The following is a 23,872-nucleotide window of genomic DNA, read 5'->3' as shown; positions in this document are numbered from 1 at the left end:
CACACATACATGCATGCACAAACACACTTTCATCTCCCTGTGCACACTGACCCAGCGTGGGGAGCCTCAGGCTTTTAATTGCTGCCATGGTGATTCCCTTCATTCTGAAAAGACAAGCGTCTCCACCCCTCTGCTTAGCACGTCACTCTCACTGCAGTCACACTCGTTTATCGCTGTCGCCCCGTCAAACTCATCGCCCCTTTCCCTGCCCCTCACCCCCTCAACCTCCATGAAGAGAATGGAAAAAAGATAACATAAAATGAACATCAGACATCATTTTTGTATAATATTATACCAATGAAACATCATTTACTCTTCACAGTCATTTGAAGCTGTTTGGGTCATTTTAAATTGTGTTTTTTTATGTGGGGATGTGTGTGTGTGTGTGTGTGTGTGTGTGTGTGTGTGTGTGTGTGTGTGTGTGTGTGTGTGTGTGTGTGTGTGTGTGTGTGTGTGTGTGTGTTGTGTGTGTGTGTGTGTGTGTGTGTGTGTGTGTGTGTGTGTGTGTGTGTGTGTGTGTGTGTGTGTGTGTGTGTGTGTGTGGTGTAAACACCGCAGAGGCATAACAATGCAATGAATCATAAAAACATGCAGTAACCCTTTTATAAGTGAACTTTTGAACTTTTTCTGTTAACCCCCTCCACACACACACACACACACACACAACATACATAAACACACACCCACACACAAGACAAAAGTCAGAAGAGCCTTATTAAATTTGTGCTTTGTTTCAACAGGTAGAGTGGTGTCATTCTCCTCTTCTCTCCTCCCACCCCCTTTTTAAATGCACATTCCTGCAATCTCTCTCTCACTCACACACACACACACACACACACACACACACACATACTGAGGACTCTAAATGAGGACATACCATAGACTGATGTTTTATATAAAGCTAATTAAATGTATTTATTTATTTAATTCCAACTGAATGTCTCTAAAGAAATATTTACCAGACAGCCATTTTGGGGACAACTTCAGGGGGAAATTATAGCAAACTACATGCAAGAACATACAATCTTTACAGGTTTCATATTTCAATAAGAGATCAATAAAAAACTACTCATTACACTGTCATTTTGTTTTTAATAATTTAATATGCCAACAGATATGCCTTTTTTAACACTAACCTATGTGTTAGAACCAAGGAAGACCACACACTGTCGAATGAATTATACAAATTTATAAGACTGAAAGTGAGTGATTTCCAGATATATCACTTTTCCCTAAAGGTAAGCCTTTAATTCAGCCGGGAGCTTGTCGAATTTCGTCAAAAGTCAAATTTTCCAAAAACTAATTATAATCCCGTATCCTCAGAGCCCAAAGGAAAAAAAGGTCAATATAAATCTCCTCTGGTTCTCTTTTGACTTGTTAATTCAGGCGTCTCATTTTCATCAGGTGTAGGGGCAGCTCTGTAGCAGTTATTTAAGGAGTGAAAGGATGGTGAAGTGAGAAAAAAAAGCCAACATTTATCTGGTATCCAAGCAAACACCCCCAGAAAGACATACCAAAGAGTCTTTATATCATTCTGTTACCTGAGGACGCACACACACAAATCTAGCGCTCCTGAGGCAGCGAGATCTGACACAACCCTTGTATCACCCTGCAATTAGGAAGCCCGCTTACATCATCCCTTAAGCTACTGTTATAGACACACACACACACACACACACACACACACACACACACACACACACACACACACACACACACACACCCAGGAAGCCAGCAACAGAGCTGACAGACTCATAATCAAGTGTCACTGTACATGTCTGCCTCCCACCGTGCCTGATCATAAATGGGCAGGTTTAGAGCCCAGAGACTAAGAAGAGGATAAGCTTTTCAGGCTATGGGTGGTCTTGAGGAAATATTTGGTAATATCCCCTCTTTCAAAACAACCTCTCTCCTCCTCCTCGCTCTCTCTTTAGGTGGCCATTATGATGCTGTTTTATGATGATATAATGCCTCACTGTACTTGTGCAGGGCCCTGAGCAGGGGGCTGTGAGACACGACTTAGTAAACGACTCATTTTGCCTTTGATTTAAAAGCTATAAGAAAAAATTCAAGAATGAGCCGCTCGAGTGTTCCAAGAAACGTAAAAAGTTAGCCTTTTTCGTGAAGCAGTTTATGAGAATGTGATGAGATGATAAGCTCCACCGAGAAACCAAATGAGCTTACAATTGTTAAAGCTTTGTGATTTGTCTGCAACAGCTTTGTTATGTGCTCTCAGTAAGTTTTTGCTTATGTTTCACTTTTTGTTTATATATATATATATATATATATAGTACTACAAAAGTACTATTCATTTATTTATATCCTTTAATAACATTTTAATGAGACACACATGCACATACACACAAGGTGTGGTCCTTATCAGTCAGGGCTAAGCCCAGGTGCTCAGTGTTAAGCCACCATACAACTTTCACCAGTGACCCTAAGGACATCTCACCTTTGCTCACTTAACCTCTGGACACTTTACACACACTGGCTAAACGCAGGAATTTACAACTTAACACACACTAACATAACCTCCAAGTATAAAGGAAAATCCCTTTAAAGGAACATATGGAGGTCTTGTGTTTGTGACTAGAGACTACCTAGTAAAACAGTATACAGACACAGAGAGAGAAAGAGAGAGACAACTTCCACACCCTGCTGCCCTCATGTCAGCAGTTAATTGGCTAAAACAACGGAGCGATTAACCAAAGTAAAAGACAAGATGTGATGGTTGTTAGTGGTTAAAAGAGAAGGTTAAGACACAGAGGGAGAAAGGAGAAAGAGAGTGAGGGTGATTGTTAGAGAATTCACATTAGGAAAAGCCGATTAGAGGGCATACACTGAACAGGATCAACTGTGTAAGCAGAGAACAACACTAAGCTTCATTCAAAGACTCAACCCTTTCAAACAGATCCTGATTTGTGCAGCATCCAAGACACACACACACACACACACACACACACACACACACACACACACACACACATATATATATACATATATATATACACACACACACACACACACACACACACACACAGGGTGGCAGACATTCCTCTGCGAATAAAACTCTGTGAGAACTTAGATCTTTGTGTATCAGAATGGGTGGTGATTATGGGTGCTGTAGAAGGACAAACAGCTCAGCACCATTCTAGGTTTCTCACACAATGCCACTTAGGCATGATCTATTCAAACTGGGCAAGTCTGACCCATAAACATGACACACTCTCTAATGAAAGAGTCCTATGAGCCCTTTCTGACCCCCCTTTTTCATTCACCTCATTGTATCATGCCTTCAACTCATGTTGTAGTATTTACGAAATGGATAACATGGATAATATAATATTTCTAAATCAATTAAAGAATTGCAGCAGAAGCCAACTGAAATTCAGTTGTCATTGTGAATGTTGGCTGTAAAATTGAATTTGTATACATTTTTCTGTAGATAAAGGTCAGATGTGAAGCTTGCAAGACAATACTACTCATTTAGCCGGGTTATGAAAAGGCTTAAACTACATTTCTCATCATTCTCTGTGACAGATACCAGAGTCGGTTGTTTCGTTATTACACGTTACGCATTCAAGTCGGAAACATAACATGGATAGCCTAAATAAAACAAAAGAACTCCACTTTTCGCTCACTGATATAGATATATTATCTTTATTTTAGATCAGTGTTTCCACCATGTTTCGAATCGACATGGCCCTTCCAATATCATAACTAGTCAACTTGCGCATATAGGATTTCGAGTTTCTCACTTGTAAATACGACTTTATGTGCTCAGAACTCTATGTTTTCGACTCCACTTGAAAGGGCAAAATCAATTACACATTTGATCATTTCATTTGGTTCTACCAAAAGTGTCCTATCCTTGTCAGGAAGTAAAAGAAAAAGAGATAGAAAGAAATATGAAACTGTAAGTAGGAATTTCCCAGTAGGACATAAAGGTGGCACTACACAATGTAACATCCTCATAAGTAACAGTACAAGAAAAGCAACACAGTATCTGAATGTTAATTTATGTTGTATTTGATCATTTATTATCTTACATATGATTATCAGGCTTGTGTGTTTTCATATGGCTTTATATAACACAGATTAAGAAGCTAAATGAGACATATTTACAAGAACATACTGAGAAAAAGGTTTGGTCTATTTAAACAACATTTTCTCTGAGCAAAGAAAAATAGACTCTGGTCAAGAAAAAGGCCAAACCAGCAAAACACATACTGTACAGTGCACACACACACACTTCCACAAACACCCACACACAAATTCTCACACACCACCGAAACTACTCACTGCTATGTTTGACAAACTTGAAAACCTGACAAACTAAACACCACAGAGGGCGTGAGTGTGTGTTTGCATCCAGTCTTGGTTGACCATAGGAAGTCTGTGATTCAGTCATCCCAATGTCTCCTCTTTCTCCGTCTGTGACTCAATACTCAGCGCAACCTTCCTAGACAACATTTGTAGGTATCTACGATGTCCAAAAATGCTGTCTAGGTAGGCAGCCTGCTAGGTTTGGAGATGCAGCCACTACCTCACCTCACTCTTCTAAGGTCAGGGAGTGAGGAAGTGACTCGGCAACCGTACACCAATCAGGGAAACATTACGTTGCCACGGAGATGGAAGGAAGCGGTAATTAAATAATGACAGAGCTGTGGCTGAAGCCTGTTATTACTGAATTACATATACGCATACACGTGCACACACATACACTTTTACTTTTGTGTCACCCTCACCCTGTCAATCTCATACATACACAGTCTCCATGTGTAATTTTCAAGCAATGTTTGCTTTTTACACCCCTTGTGTCTGGTGTGTGTCAATCCTTCTTTGTGTATGCTCACTTGTTTGTGTTTGTGTGACTGTGAGTGTGAGAACTCAAAGTGAAGAGGCTCTGTTAGGAGGTTAAAGATGACAGCAGTGCTGAAGAATGCTGACAATTCCACTCCAGCGCTGCTGCACTCAGTTCTATTCCCTCAGAATGGCCTACTGTGCCACTGTGTGACCAGAGCCAAAATGGAGTCCACTTCAGAGCAATTACACTCCCACGCTTTCACTCAGAATAGACGGCTGTGCGACTGAGCAAGTGGAGCCAAGATGGAGTCCACCTTCCAGAGTTCACACCCCATGCAGCTGCATAATAAACCCCAAATTAACTCACAACAATCATATTAACAATATCTGAGTCTGAATTGTAGAGGGTTTGAAGCTTCTAATTAACGGTTGACAAGGGAGGTCAAAACAAAAGGATGGTGGGCCTTAAATCTGTATTTGTTTCAACAGGATCTTCAATACATTGCAGTAACCACAAAAGTTAGATTACAAGTTAAGACCAATGTATACTTGGGTTTTTAAACATACCCAAACTTGCAAACTTGTGTGGCGTACCCTCTGAAGCATTTAACATCCTTCAGCATACCCCCTCTCTTCCACTTAAGCCTTGTTTATACTTTCGCCCTGCGTACACTGCGTACCACGTACTCTGAACACTCAACTAGCACGTGTCTTAATATTTTTTGCACTAATTGGTATGTCCACAAGGCTGGCCCAGGCCATTGTTTCAGTCGTAAAAGAAACGGAGGGGACAGAACACCACATCTGACAATGAGGGGATTATGAGAAACATGCATCTTTAAACAAGTCATTTTTTCAGTCATAATATCTGGAGAGAAATAGCGAAGACACAGAACACGAATTAAACTTACTAGTGTGCATATGTCTGTGTTCGTGCATGCTATAAAATACTGGAGTATACTTTGAAAGGTTATGAGTTCAGCTTGCATATGCTAAGCACTCACGTCAAAACTGAAGTATACTTTAGTCAAAGTACATATTTTCACATTGCGCCAACAGTAGGTTGCTCAAGTACTTTCTGTTACGATTATTATGGGATGGACCAAAAAAACAAAAAACATCACCACTTCCCGAAAAGTCAACCCCTCTAAAAGTTATTGAAAAATTTGTACACTGTATACAATCACAATGTTTTTTTGTTGTTGTTGTACTCAAAAGACACCATTCATACTCTAAATAACAAAGTGTACGGAAATAGCTTTACATATTTCCAGTTTTCAGTGATAATTCTCCTTTGGAACACTTTCCACATTGGAAATGTAACGCTGATTCCTTACACTGATTTGCTAGTAAAGGAAGTCGATACCTGACACCCTAAATGTAACAGATTAGCTGATATAACACTAATCAAGTGCCTTAATTATTTAATTCAAGTGCTTCCAGTGGTGTGGTGCTCAGGAGCCGTGGTGATATTGTGTTCTAGTTGCCGTGGTGTTGTGAAGGTGAAACTAAAGAACATGGAGTGGCCAGTGTGGTTGCTAGGATACGGCTGGAGTTTCAGTTACATGCTAACGAGAAATTGCCCACTTCTTGTTACCCGTCACTAAGACACTCGCTCACACGTAAACAATCTCAGGGACAAACACACAACCACACACTCGACTACATAAGACAATTTAAAAAAGTGGCTTGCTCAATCTGAAAGGGACATCTTTAAAACCCAGCTGTGTGTGTGCGTGTCGTGCTCACGTGTGTGTGTTTGGACAGGAATATAAGCCCCGCGTGGTGCAGTTTGACAGGTCAAATAAGCAATAGAGATTGATGATGCTGCTGTGTGGTGTGATTCCCAAATCTAGAGCACTTTTTTTGTCAGAAAGTTAGAGATGAGCCTATATATCACACCCTGCTCATGAAGCGAAACACATTTTTGCACATCAATAGCTGCGTTTCCATTACAGATTTGCGCAAAACTTTTGCGATATTTTCTACATGTCGATAAAAAACTATTGCGAAATGATGCCGTTTCCATTAACCGATGTTATGCGACTAAAACATATTTTTTTCCTCTCGCAATAAGTCATTCCAAAAATCATGGCAACGGATGTTAGTTGGTTTAAGTATATCCCAGCCAATATTTTTATTTGAAGGAGACGTAGGCGCGTTATCCGCATTAATGGCAAGTTAAGCCCCTTATACTGGGAGTGGCCATGTATAAGGTGTTTCTCCATCCTATCTGCTTCAAGGTCTTGATATAAATTGTGGCATTTCTTTGTTGTTTAGAATCCAGTATTCCAGTAATTCTTTTGTTTTTTATGAGTTTAATAAAGAACTCTGTCTCGTCTTTTGTCCAAACATACCGCGTCATCTTTAAAGAATGATCGACTTTGACGTAGGCCAGGTGACCTGTAAATGTGCAAAAACTGTTTCCATTGCAGTTTTGCGAAATATTCCTTTTTCGAATTCCATGAAAAACCACCTCATGCAAGCATATAAAAACATTTTTGCGATATATGGGAGTTTTTACGAAATTGATGGGTTTTTCTATTCGGCGTATTTTAAATTTTCAATTCGCAATTTCAATTTGAGCAATTTGAAGGGTAATGGAAACGCAGCTAATGTGGCTTTCAAAAAAGTTTAATGAGTTCAAAATCTCATATTTCTGTCTGAAAACTGTTTTTAAAGAATCCACAAATACTGAAAACTCATCAAAAACACGTATTGAGCTGTTCAGACAAAATCACTTATCAAGTGGTTCTGAACACTAAGAGTTTAATGGTCAAAGGCCATAACTATGTGGTCAACTGATAAAAGACAGTCTTGTGTCTCTCTCTCACACACACACACACACACACACACACACACACACACACACACACACACACACACACAGGTGTTTTTTTTCTTATAATTGTGGATGGCTCAGTGCCTGGCCTGGAGACTGTTTGTCTGAGACTCTCTCCTGAGTACCGCTCAGGTGTGTGTGTGTGTGTGTGTGTGTGTGTGTGTGTGTGTGTGTGTGTGTGTGTGTGTGTGTGTGTGTGTGTGTGTGTGTGTGTGTGTGTGTGTTTGCCAAAACCCCTCTTTCTTTCTCTCACCTATACCAAATAAACTCAATCACACACACAGCAAAATTCTAACAAAAAATAAGTCAAAATTAATAACTACAAACAGCTGTAAGCAACCATACAATCTACATACAAACTCTGTACTACTCTGATTATTCTAGTTTCATAGCTATTCATGTAGCTTTATCTGTCACCACAAACATTCATAACGCTGCATTTAAACAATTTTGTATTACCAGAATACCATTATATTCTGAATGTTATTATGCCATAAACAAAAACATACAGTACTACATTACTAAATGCCTCTGGACCCAAAAAATACAAACCATTGTGTGTGCATAGAACGTGAACGAGCTTATTCAAACAGCCTGCAGGCAAAAATAATAATCTAACTGAATTTCCTGAAATGTTTTGAGTTATATTTGCATGACTAAAAAAACAGACGAATGTTAATAAAACATGATTTTGGTATCAGTTAGCTTAGTTTTCTTTATTTGCAATGCATAAAATGTTAATATTATTTAGGCTGTCAATCAATTATAATTACATGACATGTCAATTAACTCACTACATATATTAATATTTGTTTAAATGAAGCCAACTGATGATAATTCAAAGACATATTTTTTAATTAATCACACTAATTGGACAATAAAAATTGAGTCCTATTTAAAATATTTTACTTTTGATTCTAAAACAACACAATAACCTCAATGCTTATACCAAGACATCTATAATATCTGCAGCTAGCTGCATTAATATTCACAAACAATTCCTCAAAATACTGACTGCTTGCAAGAAGTTTGCAACAGATTTAAGCAGCCATTACCAGTTGCATCTTGCTTAAATATTCTCATTTGCATATTTTTAGACAGCATAGTAATGGCAGCTTCAACAGATCATTTACTTATTCCACTCAAAGCTGTGATCCGAAATCACGTTCTTAACGACTGAAGTCCTCTGTGAAATATATTATTTCTGATCTTCTGATGACTTATAAGAGAAGGCATGAAAATGCCTGAAATGCACAGCATGCATATAAACACAACAACACAAGAAACCACACAGATTCTGACATACATGTACACACATGTCTACAAGCTTGAGGTTTTTCCATTATGAGTCATTGTCACTGTGACAACAGGCTATAAACTCTTTTCCTGTCTTCATTAAAATCTGATTATGAATGCAATTAAAAAACCCCTCCCCCTCCACCTCCCCCCACAAACACAAACATATACACTCGCACCTAATAACGCTATACTTTAACAGACAGGCAGGCAACACTTCACTCCATTGTATCCGTCTTTAATTTCAAAACTGTTCCCACCAACTCGTGTGAACAGACAAGGCTTAGCAAGAGTGTGTGTGTGTGTGTGTGTGTGTGTGTGTGTGTGTGTGTGTGTGTGTGTGTGTGTGTGTGTGTGTGTGTGTGTGTGTATGTTGTGTGTCTTTATGTGTGTGTCTTGTGAGCTGAGAGGACTGGGGTTAAGCGTCCACTCCGCAGACAAAAGCCAAACTCTCTACAGCACTGTGACCTAGGAAACGCCGAGCTCGGTAAACACACACACGCAGACACACACTCTGAGATGGCAAACAGTTTGGCTTGTCTAGGGTTTGGTGTGCGGATTAAGCAAGAAAACCGCTATGATTTTTCACCCCGAAAACTCGTGGCACATTTCTCAAGAAAACCACACAGTCAAAGCCATATTTAAAATCAGCTAAGCGTGTGTGAACCCAAAGCCACAGCTAACAGACAGGAATATGAAGACGTCTGCTGGCATATTCACATATTCAACCTCTCACTTTGTGTTTAAATTTCTAATCTTCTCACAAAGCTGTTCTCATAACATAACGTCATTGTTCCCAGAGACTTCATAATGTTTTGCTTTGGCTTGCAAGCGCTGTAACACAAGAAGGCCTGATCATTTTAATTCATGATCTGAGGTTAAAGCTGTAATTTCAGCGCTACTATTACAAATATTATTGCAAAACATAACAGAATTACAAATATGACGTTTATTTTCGAACAGGCTTCTCAAACACTCCCCTCATCTGTCATTGGTCTGTCAAACAGATAGTCCCGCTCCAAACTCACACCATTGGTTGAGTCAATGTTCTTTGGTCGGGCTGGTCAGGATGCTACAACAAAGAAAACGATGTTTTGATAGTACCTCAGAATATCTTCTTTTGTGTTCTGCAGAAGGTATAAAGTCAGACACGTTTGGAATTACATGAGGATGAGTAAATGAATTTTCATTTTTGAGTGAACTTTAAAAAAAAATACACTTCAGCTGTAGAAAGTGATGCCAAATTTGTCATCTCTACATCCACACATTTAAGAATATTGATCGATATCTGTCAACATCTTATAATAATAATAAAATAAAATAAAACTAACACAGACAATTACCATTGTAAGGCATTTGATTTGACTTAACCAGTGACTGGCTAAATAAAAGCCACACAGAGACGTCACAAACTGAAGAAATTCCTTCGGTGGTCAGAAACACCAACAAACTCACTTAGAAAGTTTGCACAGTGTGAAACAGCACTAATGGTTACTGGATGAGGGATGATGGCTACATGACATGACAACAGTAACCGTAGCAACTATGAGCGGGCATTTGCACCAACAGATATGCTTGCACCAGCTTGATTCAGAACAGAAAAAAAACCAAAAAAAACAAGTAATGATCTGAACCCCCCCATCCACCCCAGCATCAAAATTACAATTAAGACAAGACACAACAAGCACAACCATTATTTTTTCATGCACTGGTCAATTTTAAGATTTTGGGCTATATTGCTTCCATAACATGCTTCTTTCAGAATATTGGAAAGAAAACATCAAACATACACATTTAAGTGTTTATGTTTATAACACTTTAGTTGTGTCTGTAGATTTCAATACATTTTTACGTATATTTAAAGGCTGTTTTCTCAAAATGAATTTTTTGCCACTTTAGTTGCACATTCACCAAACTTTCCTGTTTTATTCATATCTATACTCTGAAGGTTTTTAGAAAGGAGTTTGTTCACATTTAATTTGCCTGATTCATATATAACATTTTATTCCAAAAAACATGGTAAAAAATTTTTTTTTTTTTCAATTTCAGAAAACTTGTAATTCAAAGCAATTGTCTTAATGTATATAGGGAAGTATAGTGATATCTGTCAGTTATTATTTTTACCCTATTAACCTGTCTTGCCTTTAATTCCAAGATATTATCTAATCTAAACTCTCTCTTTCTATGTTTTTTTCCTCACGCCATCTTTTTTTTATTGGTGTACCACTCTCATTTTCAAACTACTGTTGGGTTTTTACAGAGTTCTTAATGGACTCTCAAAAATCTGACCAATCTCTCCCTCTCTCTCTCTCTCTCTCTCTCTCTCTCTCTCTCTCTCTCTCTCTCTCTCTCTCTCTCTCTCTCTCTCTCTCTCTCTCTCTCTCTCTCTCTCTCTCTCTCTCTCTCTCTCATTTTACTTTCTTTCTCACCCCTTCAAGTCCCTTTCTTCTTCCTTTCCCACTTTCTTTCTATCCAAACAGACACAGCTGTGACCGACCTGCTGTCCGTGAGAAATGTTATCTGAACGTTCTCTCCAACATAACCAATGTTATTCAAAGGTTTTCAAACAGGCCCGGCCTCTGAGGAGACAAAAGGCAGAAATACTTCAGCCGCTACTGTGGCAGCGGCCGTATGCGTGTAACCATAACTCATATTCACACAGACACACACACAAACATATACGCGCACACACACGTACAGCAGAAGCCGGGGTCACTAGGGCACCCGGCAAGATGAACAAAACAAGCTCTAGATGGTTCTGTCACCCGCTACCAGACCATCCCCCTCCAAAAAAAAACAAAAAAAAATCACACACAGTCCATCCAGACACATTAACGTCAAACCTGATCAGAGGGACAGAGGGAGAGGACGCACAGAAACGAAACCCAAAGAAAGAAAGAAAGAAATAAAGGAAAAAAAGAAAGAAAGAAAGAAAGAAAGAAAGAAAGAAAGAAAGAAAGAAAGAAAGAAAGAAAGAAAGAAAGAAAGAAAGATTAAAGCAGCATAAAAGAAACAAGGGATGAGAGAACAGGAAAAAGAGCAAAATAAAGCAAAACGAGATAGACAGAGTGATGAAAGAGGCAGGCAGATAAAAGCTGCACATGTTAGCCACAGATGTAGACGAGCAGAGATAATCTAATGAGGAGTGAACACTGTGTGTGTGTGTGTGTGTGTGTGTGTGACATCAAATCAAATAATATTATCAGAAAGTATTATCCAATAGCAGTGCTTCCTCTTTTTTCCTCATTGTCTTTTTCTCTCTCACACACACCTGCTACCATCTTGTTGAAATTGAATTGACAGACAGAACAGAAAAATCCTCCCTAAGAGTCATAAAACCCCATATGTGAGCGCACACACTTTTCATTTGACTTCTATTGTTTTTTTTTTTATATTGAACTAGTGATATTTACTATCCCTAACCCTCATACAAACCATTCTGCATTTTTACATTTTCATTAAAACATTATTTAGGATGTTGTCCATTGGCTGGTCCCCCAATGTAGTTGATTTCAGGTTTTATTATCCCTGAGGGGACATTTGGTCCCAATAATGTAGGCAAAACTTGACCCCTACACACACCCGCAATCTGATGCTTTTACAAAGAAAACAAGTATAGGGTTCCTTGGTACATCCATTAATCGATTTCTTTAAGACTTGATTTTAAGCCCAGCATTTTACTTTAGGTCTCACAAACACACACACATGATAGTTGAGACTGAAGTTCCCAGAGTATTTTTAGGAGACCACACACACAACCATACCAGGTCTAGAACATGAACAGTGGCTGTATGCTGGCAGAAACATGAGCGATATGTGCAGCAGCACACACACACACACGTGCGCTTGCGAACACACACACACACACAGACATTTCCTCCATCAACCTCCTGCAAACTCCGTTAGAATGTTGTTTTTCCTGGTAAAGCAGTTAGCGCTCGCTATCCTTCCTCTCACTCTCTCTGAGCAGCAGATGTTTAAGTGTGTATCTCCTTTAAACTCAATTTAGTCTGTTCATGGTCTGAACCTCCCTCACTGCTGATCCCTAGATGTCCTGCATAACTCAATTATAAGCACACACACGTACACACACATACACTCCGGTCTGAGGGTAATGAGAAAGATTAAGAACAGAGATCCCAAGATTTTGCTATGTTTATGCTGTTATTAATCTCCAAATTCAATGTCACTATATTTTGGTATTAATAAAAAATTAATTAAACCCAAATCTACAAATCAAGTGGAACATTAGAGAACCAAACAGGAACATTTAAATGTATTTAAAAACTCATCTTGGCAGGAAAGATCTCAAATCCAACTACAACACAGCTAAATAAATTCATGAAAATGTACCTAAAATAAGTAAATCAATTTGTAACAGTTTCATTAATTAATAAACTTTTGAAAAGAGACAAAAGTCCCATTTTGAAAAAAAGGCTAAGAGGAACGAAGAGAGAAACTGTAAAGAGGCGACAAAGAGAAAGAAAGGGGGTGAGAAAAAAAAAAAACAGGGAGAGGAAAGAGAGGGTCTAAACGATAAAGGACTCACAGTCTGAAGAGTTTAGTCGTGCCCAGAAACAGCAACTCCGGAAGAACCTGAAGATTATTCCTGTTGAGACGCCTGCAAACACAGACACATGCAGCAACATGAAATACACAACACACACAGCGGTGCAGTTTATACATTCACGAGAGCAAACTTCAATGGCTGTGAGGCACCAGAAAAAGTATATGATGTGCATCAGACCTTAAACTGTTTGCAGAAAGTCTGCTATAACATGGGTGGATTTCAGCTCGCAAAACCTACTGGATTTATCAAGTTCTGAAACAACTGGAATAATGCACCCCAGTGACATACTATAGAAAACATCAGAAAAATATGAACACAATAAATATCATGAATATATTCTACATCAGTTAATGTTGACAGAAATATGCACTGATTGTGTTGCACTCAAGAAAAATACTTTATACATTTAATGTTATAAAATATTTCAATTCGGGCCTGCCAGCCGTCAACTTGAGCCTTGACTGTGTGTGTGTGTGTGTGTGTGTGTGTGTGTCTGGCAGACAGTGTCATTGTGTGGGGGCATCTAGCAAACACACGCAGACAAAGAACAGCCCGGAAAAACAGATGTGGGAAAAACAAACAGAACGTCTCACACAAAGTGAAGCGAAAGAACTTACAGTGCAAATACACACACACACACACACACACACACACACACACACACACACACACACACACACACACACAAACACATATGCACACACATCATGAAATAAAAAAAAATTCAGCTACAATTCAGTGATAAAAAGTAATTTCTCACTCTCTTTTACTCTAAATTTTCTGGCATATTAATAAACTGAGTAATATTGCCGACTAGTGCATGTATAACAGACATTATGCATGACAATCAGCACATATAATATCCACTGCGCATATTAATGAAGAGTGGCGCCAATGCTGTCTGTGCATTAGATTAATGAGGCTTGAGATTAATCAATAATGTTTTAGAACCAGAATACAGCTCGTTCAGAGCAGCCTATTAAGCATCCGAGTTTTGAGAACTACTAAAATGACATTATGAAGCCTGCTGATAATGGGAGAATGTTAAAATAATACAAAAGCCCAATCAATTTTTGTACTCTTACGTCAGCATGCGAGATTTACCACACATCAATCAAACAAGCCGAAGTTCTAAAGTGAACTACTCCTCCACAAAGTACAAAACCATCAAGCTCTCACTCTCCCTCTGTTTTATGCCCTCACTTTCTCTGACACACTCTCGCAAACACTTGCACACTCAAACATCGCAGCCGATGACATCATCGTTGAGCTTCTGGGGTTACATCATTCCATTTGAATATTTAATGAATGATGAAATAATAACGAGGCACACACTGCTGCACACTCCAGAAATGCCCACGTGTTTCACTCAGGCACAGAGGACAGCCTTCCCTGAGGACCCCGCAGCAGAAACACACAAAGACACACGGTGCTTAAAGCGAATAAGATCGACCCTTAAAATAGATGAGTACACACAGACATACACACTTACAGATAGAAATGCACATAGCCAGACTCTGACACACACAGACATGCACTCACAGTCATTTCCAAGGAGGGCTATAAAGTGAGATGACTTGCCAAAAAACAGGCAACAAGACTAAACAGAGGAAAGAATGAATTGAAAGTTAGTGTGAAGACACACACAGCTACTGTAGCGCAACACAGACATGATCCGCAATCAATCACGTATAGCATATGACATAAGTTTATGGCTTAGTTTATAAATTAGTAGGCTCAGACAGGCCGCCTACAGTCTGTACGCTGACAGCCTGATGCATATTGCACACAAAACTGGAAAGCACTGTCTTCATTTGGCAAGCATTAATCTGATTGGCTGAATCTGTGCAACTTCCTTATAGGTACACAGTCTTTATCAGTACAGAAGGAAACAATGTCTGTTACCGGGCCGATCTAATGAGCGCTTTTGATGATGAAATAATAGTTTACTTTCCCGAAGTTTTCCAAATTAGTTGTATTAAATCTTCGAAAGATATTCAAGTTTATAAATGTTAACTTGATATCCACAAGCAAAACTATTCATCTTTGATTTTTGAGTTATTTCTGTGAAATTATCAGTTGTGGATACTCTGATTCTGAGTCAATATACCATTTTACAATATTTTTACAGTTTTTCCTGAACAACTGTAGCCTGGTAATACCAAACTCTGCTACTTCGCTTTGCTTCGTAGACAGAGTCTGGCATGGCATAATTGAAAATTATCTTGTCTGAAGTATAAAAGCATTGGTTACCCGTAAGCTAATCACATAACGTTTGGTTATGACGTGTGTTATTCGCCAGCTCAGCCGCATCGAACTTCCACTGTAAACACATGTATGATGCGAAAACGAAACCATCGAGCGAAATACCGGAGTGAACATGGCTGACCGAGTTTTGCTGCCTCCTTAACCTGATCCTCCATGAGTGCAACCAAGGGGGACACAATCACAACTATCGCCTTGCCGGCCTTTGCCCTGCCCAGTTTCTCGCTGACGATCGGTAATAGTTGATAAATTAAACTTTTCCCAAAACCTGTCGGGAGTAGGGCCACGACATCACCTCCATTCAAAATGTTTAACTAACACTCTTCTTGTTCGGGCTTCAGTTTGCAAATGCCGGGAATATTCTCCACAACAGAGCGAATTGCATCCCGTGTCTCCATATCCGCGGTCATTTTCGATTTCCCTAACCTAAAATACAATCTTAAACTCGGTGCTTAGCGTCTACGTCACGGCTCTCAGCCCGCCCTCTGTTCGTTGATTGGCCGGCTGTTTTCAGGCCGGAGGAAAACTGAGAGACATGTCGATGTCTCAGACTGAGTACAGAAGCGAACTGAAATAGAGCGGAAGTACGAAGTCTGACGCAGTCAGGCTAGAACAACTGTTCATCGAGACAAAAATATTATTATTTCATTTTTTCAACCAGGTCTCTTTAGATAACCCCTAAATGCCACGTAAAAACTGTCTAAGTGGCCAATTCTACCTGTCATTAGCTCACAACCAACAACTAGCCCAAAACTGTGTGTGATTGTAAATTAAAATAAATAAATAAATAAATAAAGGCTGGAGGAAAAGGAACTGCAGAAACAAGCAGGAAAAAAGGATTTTGCTCGTTTGCTCAAGTCCTTCTCCATAGGCTTACTTTACCTGACTGCATTGCTCATGACTAGCAAGCCATGACGAAGGGTGTTTGTGCGTATGTGTGTGTGTCATACGTGGAACAGAGTCTCCACTTTTCCTCCCTACAGGAGGTCGTCACACCCAATACCTATATGCATCCCCAATACGCATACACACACACTCTCTCACACACATATTTATGAAGGGCCTTTGGTAAGGGCATTATAATGCCTGTGCGTTCTAATCCTCTCAGCTATGCAGTCACCCTCCAGCATTAGACTCCTGCTTTTGTACCGGCACAGTGGGACTGATCTTACACACTGACTTTAGCTGTGCTATTCAACATACCGCTAGCTCCTCTATCCCTACACTTATCACTATAAAGAGCTATTCATCGCCACCATTCGCCCGCCTAACCCTTCAGTTATGCCAACACTGCACAATTTATGCCGAAAGAAAGTTTGCTATTATTACAAGCTATTACCAGTTAGCTGTACTCCGATTTATGAGCTATATGTTACCGCACAAAGCCACATTCACTGTTAATGCCATTGACCTTTCGCTAGTTAGCATTCAGAACCACACGCAGCTAACACAAACCCTTTATAAAACTAAAGTTATCATACTTGTGAGTGAATTATGTCTCTCGCAGAGCCTAGTTGGCATAAGCCTTTTGTGGTTCAGCTGGGTTGGTTGCAGTCATTAAACATTTCCCCACCAAATTAAAAGGTAATGACTAGCAGAAAACTAGGATAGCATTGGGCAGGTGATTGACTGAGCCTCAAGCGGCACAGCTCTAAATGCCAGCTCTAATGTAATTGTGCATGTAAACTGAACATCTGCCAGTCACCATTAAGAGAAGGTAATTGACAGTCAATCATCTTAAATTAGATACTGATTCTACAATCAGAATCTAGACAGCAATCATGATCATTCAATAGCATAGATTAGTTTTTAGGCTCCTCTCAGGAGAGAAATGTGGTTTTGTGGGGAATTTAAGATCCGCATAGCCTTCATTCATTGTATAATGCATTACTTTACTGCACAATAATCTTTATTAATTGCAATCCATTATTAATTGCTAATTCACCCTGGGTTCAGTTGGGAACTTCAAATGAGTTTTTAGAATTTATGAGTAAAATAATTGTAGTGTAGTGTGCAGTTACTGAGTAAAGATAAGTAGTGAACATTATTTGAAGAGAATATGATCCCACTTTATATTAAGTGTCTTTAACTATTATCTACTTGCATAAAAAATTTTTAGGCACTGTGTACTTATTGTGTTCATGTTGTATTGCAAAACATGTTTGCTGCTACCTTAAGTGGGATATGGTTATGGTTAGAGACAGGTTTGTGGTATGGTTAGGTTTAAGGATGATTTAAAGAGTAGGATCAACAATGTAAATATAGATATAATTACATGCAGGTATTTCTTAAAATATAAGTACAATGTACAACATGTATGCACACATGTATTAAATACTTTGTATCAAATGATTAATTGAAATGTTAGTAGATAGTAATTAACGGCACTTCATATAAAGTGTGTCCAAGAATTTTTTTATACAACATAGTTTATACACAGTTATACCTCAAAAATGAATTCAAAACCATTGTGTGTTTTAAAAGCACAAGTTGATAATAAGTTGCTACACTGAAAGAAATTTTAACCTAAACATTTGCATGTTGAAACATTCAATTCATCCATTGAATTTATTCAGTTAAAGAATATTTTAACATCACTGAACCAGCCTAAATACATTAAGCTATACCAACAAAACAAAATTTAAGGTTTAGTTCAGGAATGAAATGCTTACGGTCAGTTCCATACAGTTCAGCAACTACAATGAATTGAGGGACAAATCGGACAGCCATAGCAACTTGTTAACCACAGACCTTATTGTACTTATAAAAGAAAGCTGCTTGGTTAGAAAAAAAAAACCATTAGAATTTCCTGAGAGAACCCATGGCTCAAAAATGCTAATTCTATTACGCGACTCTTCATTATTAATTTGTCATACTGGTTCATATCATATAATAATAAGGGAGATCTGCAGTACACCAAGTGCACCACTTTGAGAAACTGACAAAACTTAGATTTTTGTCTGAGTCTGTGACAAAGAGATAAAGGCCATCAGAATGAATATGTTTGAAAATGGAGAATAGCTGGGGGGGGTAAAAGCTTGAAAGAAAGGATGGGATGGGATGGGGGTTCCTTAAGAGCGTAATTCCCATTTCCATTCCAGCTTCCAGTGTCATTCTCTTAAAGGGCTGTGTGTGCCAGAGTTAGTTGCGCATGTGTGTGTTCCCCTGAGGCTGGGTTGGCTGTCAGACAAAAATGTTGCTCCATCAAATCCTGACCACAATGTGCGAACACACACACATGCCCACAACATACAATATCCACCATTAATATACGAAAACACACACTTGATTGTGTAATGCCATTTTATAAGTAAATTGTACTCAGTAGGTCATACTTTTAATGTTAACTCAAAAATACACTGCTGACTTTTAGCCAGTGCAGCATATCTTGTGTAGCGTGTGTGTGTGTGTGTGTGTGTGTGTGTGTGTGTGTGTGTGTGTGTGTGTGTGTGTGTGTGTGTGTGTGTGTGTATGTTAGTAACTCACAGTCTTTCCAGCTCTTTCAGCTCCTGAAATGCCCCTCTCTCAATAGAACTGATCTTGTTCTCCATTAGCTGCCTAAGAAAGGAAAAGAAAGAGAGCGACCGAAATAAAGATAAGTCACTCATTGCATGAATTTCAATGATTAAAACGGTTATGTCTGTGCATACTGCATACTTGGCACTTTTACAGAGAGCCATTTACATTTTAATGTCCACAAATAGTTTTCACAAACACCATTTAACAGTATATCTCACAATCTGAGACCCACCTCTCATTATAAAACCACCGTAAATAAGAGCTTTCAACCCCAGTCTAAATACAACATCTATACAACATAACGGCACCATTTCCTTCAGCTATGCTGGCCTACAAAAGCAAAACGCCTGTCAGAAATGAGTAAATTGGCTGAAATCGGGTCTCTTAGACTATGATCTGTCCTGTGACAGACAGGTTTGGCTAAAATACGCTCAGATTTAGAGAAAAAAAAAGAGTGTGAAGTTTCATATCAAATCATTCAATCAAACAACACTGCAATTTTTTTCTCAGTTCCAGCTTTGGTGCACTTGCTGCATTTTGCCTTTTTAAAGTACATTACATCGACACAGATACCCAGATGAACTTTCATATGTACACATTTGCAGTATGGGAATTTATAACATCATTCAAAGGTTTACTGATGCATTATTTAACCATTCCGTGATGTAGATCCAACATAGCTGCATTGACCTTACATGAAAAATCACAGCTCAAGTCACAATTTTATGTCTGACTGAACGTGTGAGACATGGTGAAAGTAAAAGGGTTTTACGTCTACGTGTCTTGAAGTGTTGGTTAACATAAGTTGATGTTAAGTTGAAGTATTTCTGTCATAAATCTGAAGTAAAACACTCTACATCAATAAATCAGAATATGTTTTGACAGTGTTTTATGAGGCTTGATAATAAAGGTAATTTCAGTCTTATGTACCAGCAAGAGAGCAAAGAAAATTAGGAGTTAGAGAGAGGGGGAGAGATAGAGTTCAAAAAAAGAAAAGAAAAAAGAATGTGTCTATGAGGGACAGGAAAGAAAGACACAGAGAGAAAGTCTTCAGCTGAAATACTACCCTCCAAGTGGGAGGGCAAACCTGTTCTTACATGAGCTCTCTATATGTCTTTCTCTAACACATACATTCACACCCACACATTCCATCTCACTCACATTTACATTCACAAATCCTCCCGCTCTGTCACAACCTCACACAGAGGCAGAGAGGAAGATGGAAAGAAAGATATAGACAGACACTTCGCATTCCAATAACGCAATCATTTTTCAGAATAAATGCTGTCTTTGTGTTTTTGACAATCATGGGCTCACTGCCTCGTTAAGCTTCACCGTTCAAACTTGTTCTCTCTATGGGTGCGTATACTACAAGTGTTTAACCACCAACGGAATCCAGAACAATGCGTTTTGTGACAAGTCAAGACATTTGGCATAATGATGCGTTCACTGGCATTAATCTGATAATGGGACCATTGTGGACCAATGTGTTTACTAAATAATGGGTGTAATAAATCTAAAATATACATTTAATTTTAAGTTTAATTTACATTATTATTAAAACAGTGGCATCTAAAATGAGCCGGACGAAGAGAAAATGTTAACGCACACCTTTATTTGTTAGTTATTGTTTTTGTCTTGTTTTTTTTTTGGAGATAAAATCTACATTATGCATGCAAAATACACTTTTTCAACATTTTTTTTAAACAAAACCAAGGAAACTAAAAACTAGTTCTTCAATACTTACAGAACTCTGAGGTGCCTCAGTCCCGCGAAATCTGCTTTAGTGATTTTAGTCAGATTGTTTGCATTCAGGTCACTGGGAAAAGAAGAGAGGGTGTAAAACTGTGAATAATGACTTAAGTACAGAGGCCTAATTAGGAAGTCTAATTTAGGCCATTAAGTGGTAAATGATGCTATGAACACATTTTTTTTTTCTGGTCATTTTATTACCTTGGCTACAATGAATTTCACATGTTCAGCAGCATGCTGGATAGCTTAAATTGTCTGCATCATCATTTGATGTGTTTTATCATTGGTGAAATATGTGCTAGACTGTGGATGAGTTCTTCTGGTCTTGGGTTCACCAATCCTGACCAATTACCGTTGGTGTCACGTAGCCTTTCAAATCTACTTTTCTATATGACAGGTAGTTACCCAGCCAACTAAATGCATATGTAGTTTTAAACAGAGAAAAAGAATGCATAAGACAGGAATAATTGAAATTCTAATAATTAAGTAAAAGTCAGGATTTTAACTGAATCTTTTGGTGGTTCAACTGCTCTTGCAGTCTCAAAGCAGAGCAGGTTGTGTTTAAACTTCATGCCAGTTTAATTAATGGATCCCACTTCAGAAAGACAGTCAATGACAGATAGAGACATGCGTGAGTTGAATAGAAAAGGACACTCTGGTTTTGTTCTGATGACTCACAAAGTATGTAAGTAATAGACTAAATTGGTTTGGGTTATTATAATAGGCCTACATAAATAATTAACAACAGTAGGCTACAATTTAATGTGTGACAGACACGAATAAATAATATTATATATTACGTATTATTAACAAATAGAAGCCTCTATATTAATGATAGTTGGTGGTGCATTAGTGCTGTATGCATGTTGAATTAATTTACAAAAGATAATAATTATACATCGTATATAATATAAATCGTTTTAATCATTTTGTGGACCTAATTTATAATACATGTAAACTGTTATAACTATAGTACAGTCATTGTATTATCATTGTAATTGTGTTAATGTAAAGCGTGTTTCGGCGCACTCACAGTCGCTCTGCGTTGCGGGGAATGTTCCGCGGCACGCTCTGCAGACTCTGCCCGTGGCAGTCCACCGCTGTCCCGCTGCAGGAGCACTGAGACGGGCATGGCTGAGCCCCAGCCCCGCCGAGCAATGCACAGAGCACCACTGCTTCCAGGACAAACATCACTGCTGTTTCCCCAAGTTCCGATAAAACACACGAAATTCCTGGTGCAAAACAGTTCCACCAAAGCAGGCGCAGGAGTTTTAAATCCAAAAAGGAGAGGAGTCACAACAAATGATCTTTGAGAGAGAGAGAGAAAAAAAGCACTTGTAATCTCCTCCGACTGGAATGTTTTTCCCTTCTTCTTTACAAAGGGAAATAAATAGCAATTCAATCAAGATCAGCTCCCATCTGGGATCTACGTAGTCTCTTCTGTACAGGGACGCGAGTTTAGAGTCTAGATCCTGACGATTCCGCCGCAAACCAAAGTTTAAACTAATCCCGCACGCGCATTGTCGCTCTGCGTTTGTTTTGTGGCTCCAAAAACACCTTATGCGCACAATAACGCCAGACACGCGCTTGGAAACACGCACTTGAAAAGCCACCTGGTGATAGAGATGCGGTCATACACATCCAGCGGAGCTGATCTTCACGTGCGCTTAGAGGGTATTGATTAATTAGGTGTATTGATCTCGCGCGCCCTCATGCATCCATCATCTTGTCACACAGGGACAAATCTGCATTATAAATCCAACTCGGTGCCGGGTAAAGTCCTGGATGATCTTCGCTGATCTGCCTTTACTCGAATACTCAATCGGAAGTCTGTGTCTCTCTGGCACCTGATGGCGCGAGCGCGCGTGTGTGTGTTCAGAGCAAAGGCGGCGCCTGTAGTGTGGAAATAAGCCCCGCACACCGATAATACTCGGTAACGGAGTCACACACAATTCCTCGATCCAACACGGGTACCGAGTCTTGCAAGGAGACAGTCAAACCCGCCCTTCAAGTTTACTGCACTGAGCCATCTAAGTCAATCGGACTTTAAGAATCATATTAGGCCTATCTAACAGGTAGGAATAGGTTGTGTTTTTAAAAGAATCCCGACTTTGAAATCAAGAAGTTGCAGTCGAAATAGGCATAAAATAATATAATAGTGAATCAAATCATTTCTATGCATGCACCAGTGCAGTGAATGAACTCCTGTGTTTTGATTTCCTTCGTTCTGCACGCTCGGATTAAAGTTGTTTTAGGTGACGTGCGGCTCTCGGACAGGGGATTCTCTCTCTCTCTCTCTCTCTCTCTCTCTCTCTCTCTCTCTCTCTCTCTCTCTCTCTCTCTCTCTCTCTCTCTCTCGCTCTCTCGCTCTCTCAGACTAACATGGAATTGCTCTATATACACCGGGAGCGGCTCCACCCCTCGATCCACCCCGCTGGTCGCATGAGCCCGAGCCGTCTGCCTTCTACGGCACTGACGCTCAAGGGACATGAACAGCTACAGTATCCCGAGCAGTCTAAAGACGGTAGCCGATGCGCAAGTGACGCACAGAGAGCTAACAAGTGAGGCAGCATCTGTTTCTCTGTCGCACACACTCTGTTTTGCTTGTGAATTAAGTAAATGAATGGTTAGCTCAGCTGTTTAGTAATGGCAGGGAAAGTTTTGAAACCATCTGAAACAATCAAAGCTGCTTAAGGAGATTACAGATGAATATCTAAAAATCTGAATCCAGATTCCACTTAACAACAACAGGAACCAAAACCAGAGAGAGGTGGAGAGTTTTGCCTGGGAGACAGAATCAAAAGATGGTAGCAGAGGAA

At 39.2% G+C, this 23,872-nt stretch overlaps 1 protein-coding gene across 16 annotated transcripts in view; it reads right to left on the bottom strand.

Annotated features, from left to right (window-relative positions):
• Positions 1–23,105, bottom strand: part of slit2 (slit homolog 2 (Drosophila)) — a 72,939-nt gene extending 49,834 nt beyond the window's left edge. For all 16 annotated transcript variants that reach the window (XM_056265071.1, XM_056265076.1, XM_056265077.1 and 13 more), the window contains exons 1-4: positions 22,087–23,105; positions 21,049–21,120; positions 19,269–19,340; positions 13,497–13,568 (exon numbers count right to left, since the gene is read on the bottom strand). In XM_056265071.1, the coding sequence (XP_056121046.1) occupies positions 13,497–13,568; positions 19,269–19,340; positions 21,049–21,120; positions 22,087–22,244 (374 nt within the window). In that variant the 5' untranslated portion in view covers positions 22,245–23,105. The remainder of the gene's footprint in view (positions 1–13,496; positions 13,569–19,268; positions 19,341–21,048; positions 21,121–22,086) is intronic.
• Positions 23,106–23,872: the final 767 nt, after the last annotated feature.

This window comes from Rhinichthys klamathensis, unplaced genomic scaffold (assembly GCF_029890125.1).
Source record: "Rhinichthys klamathensis goyatoka isolate OS25496 unplaced genomic scaffold, OSU_Roscu_1.1 h1tg000229l_1, whole genome shotgun sequence".
NCBI classification, from domain to species: Eukaryota; Metazoa; Chordata; class Actinopteri; order Cypriniformes; family Leuciscidae; genus Rhinichthys; species Rhinichthys klamathensis.
This window is presented reverse-complemented; position numbering and strand designations above follow the sequence as displayed.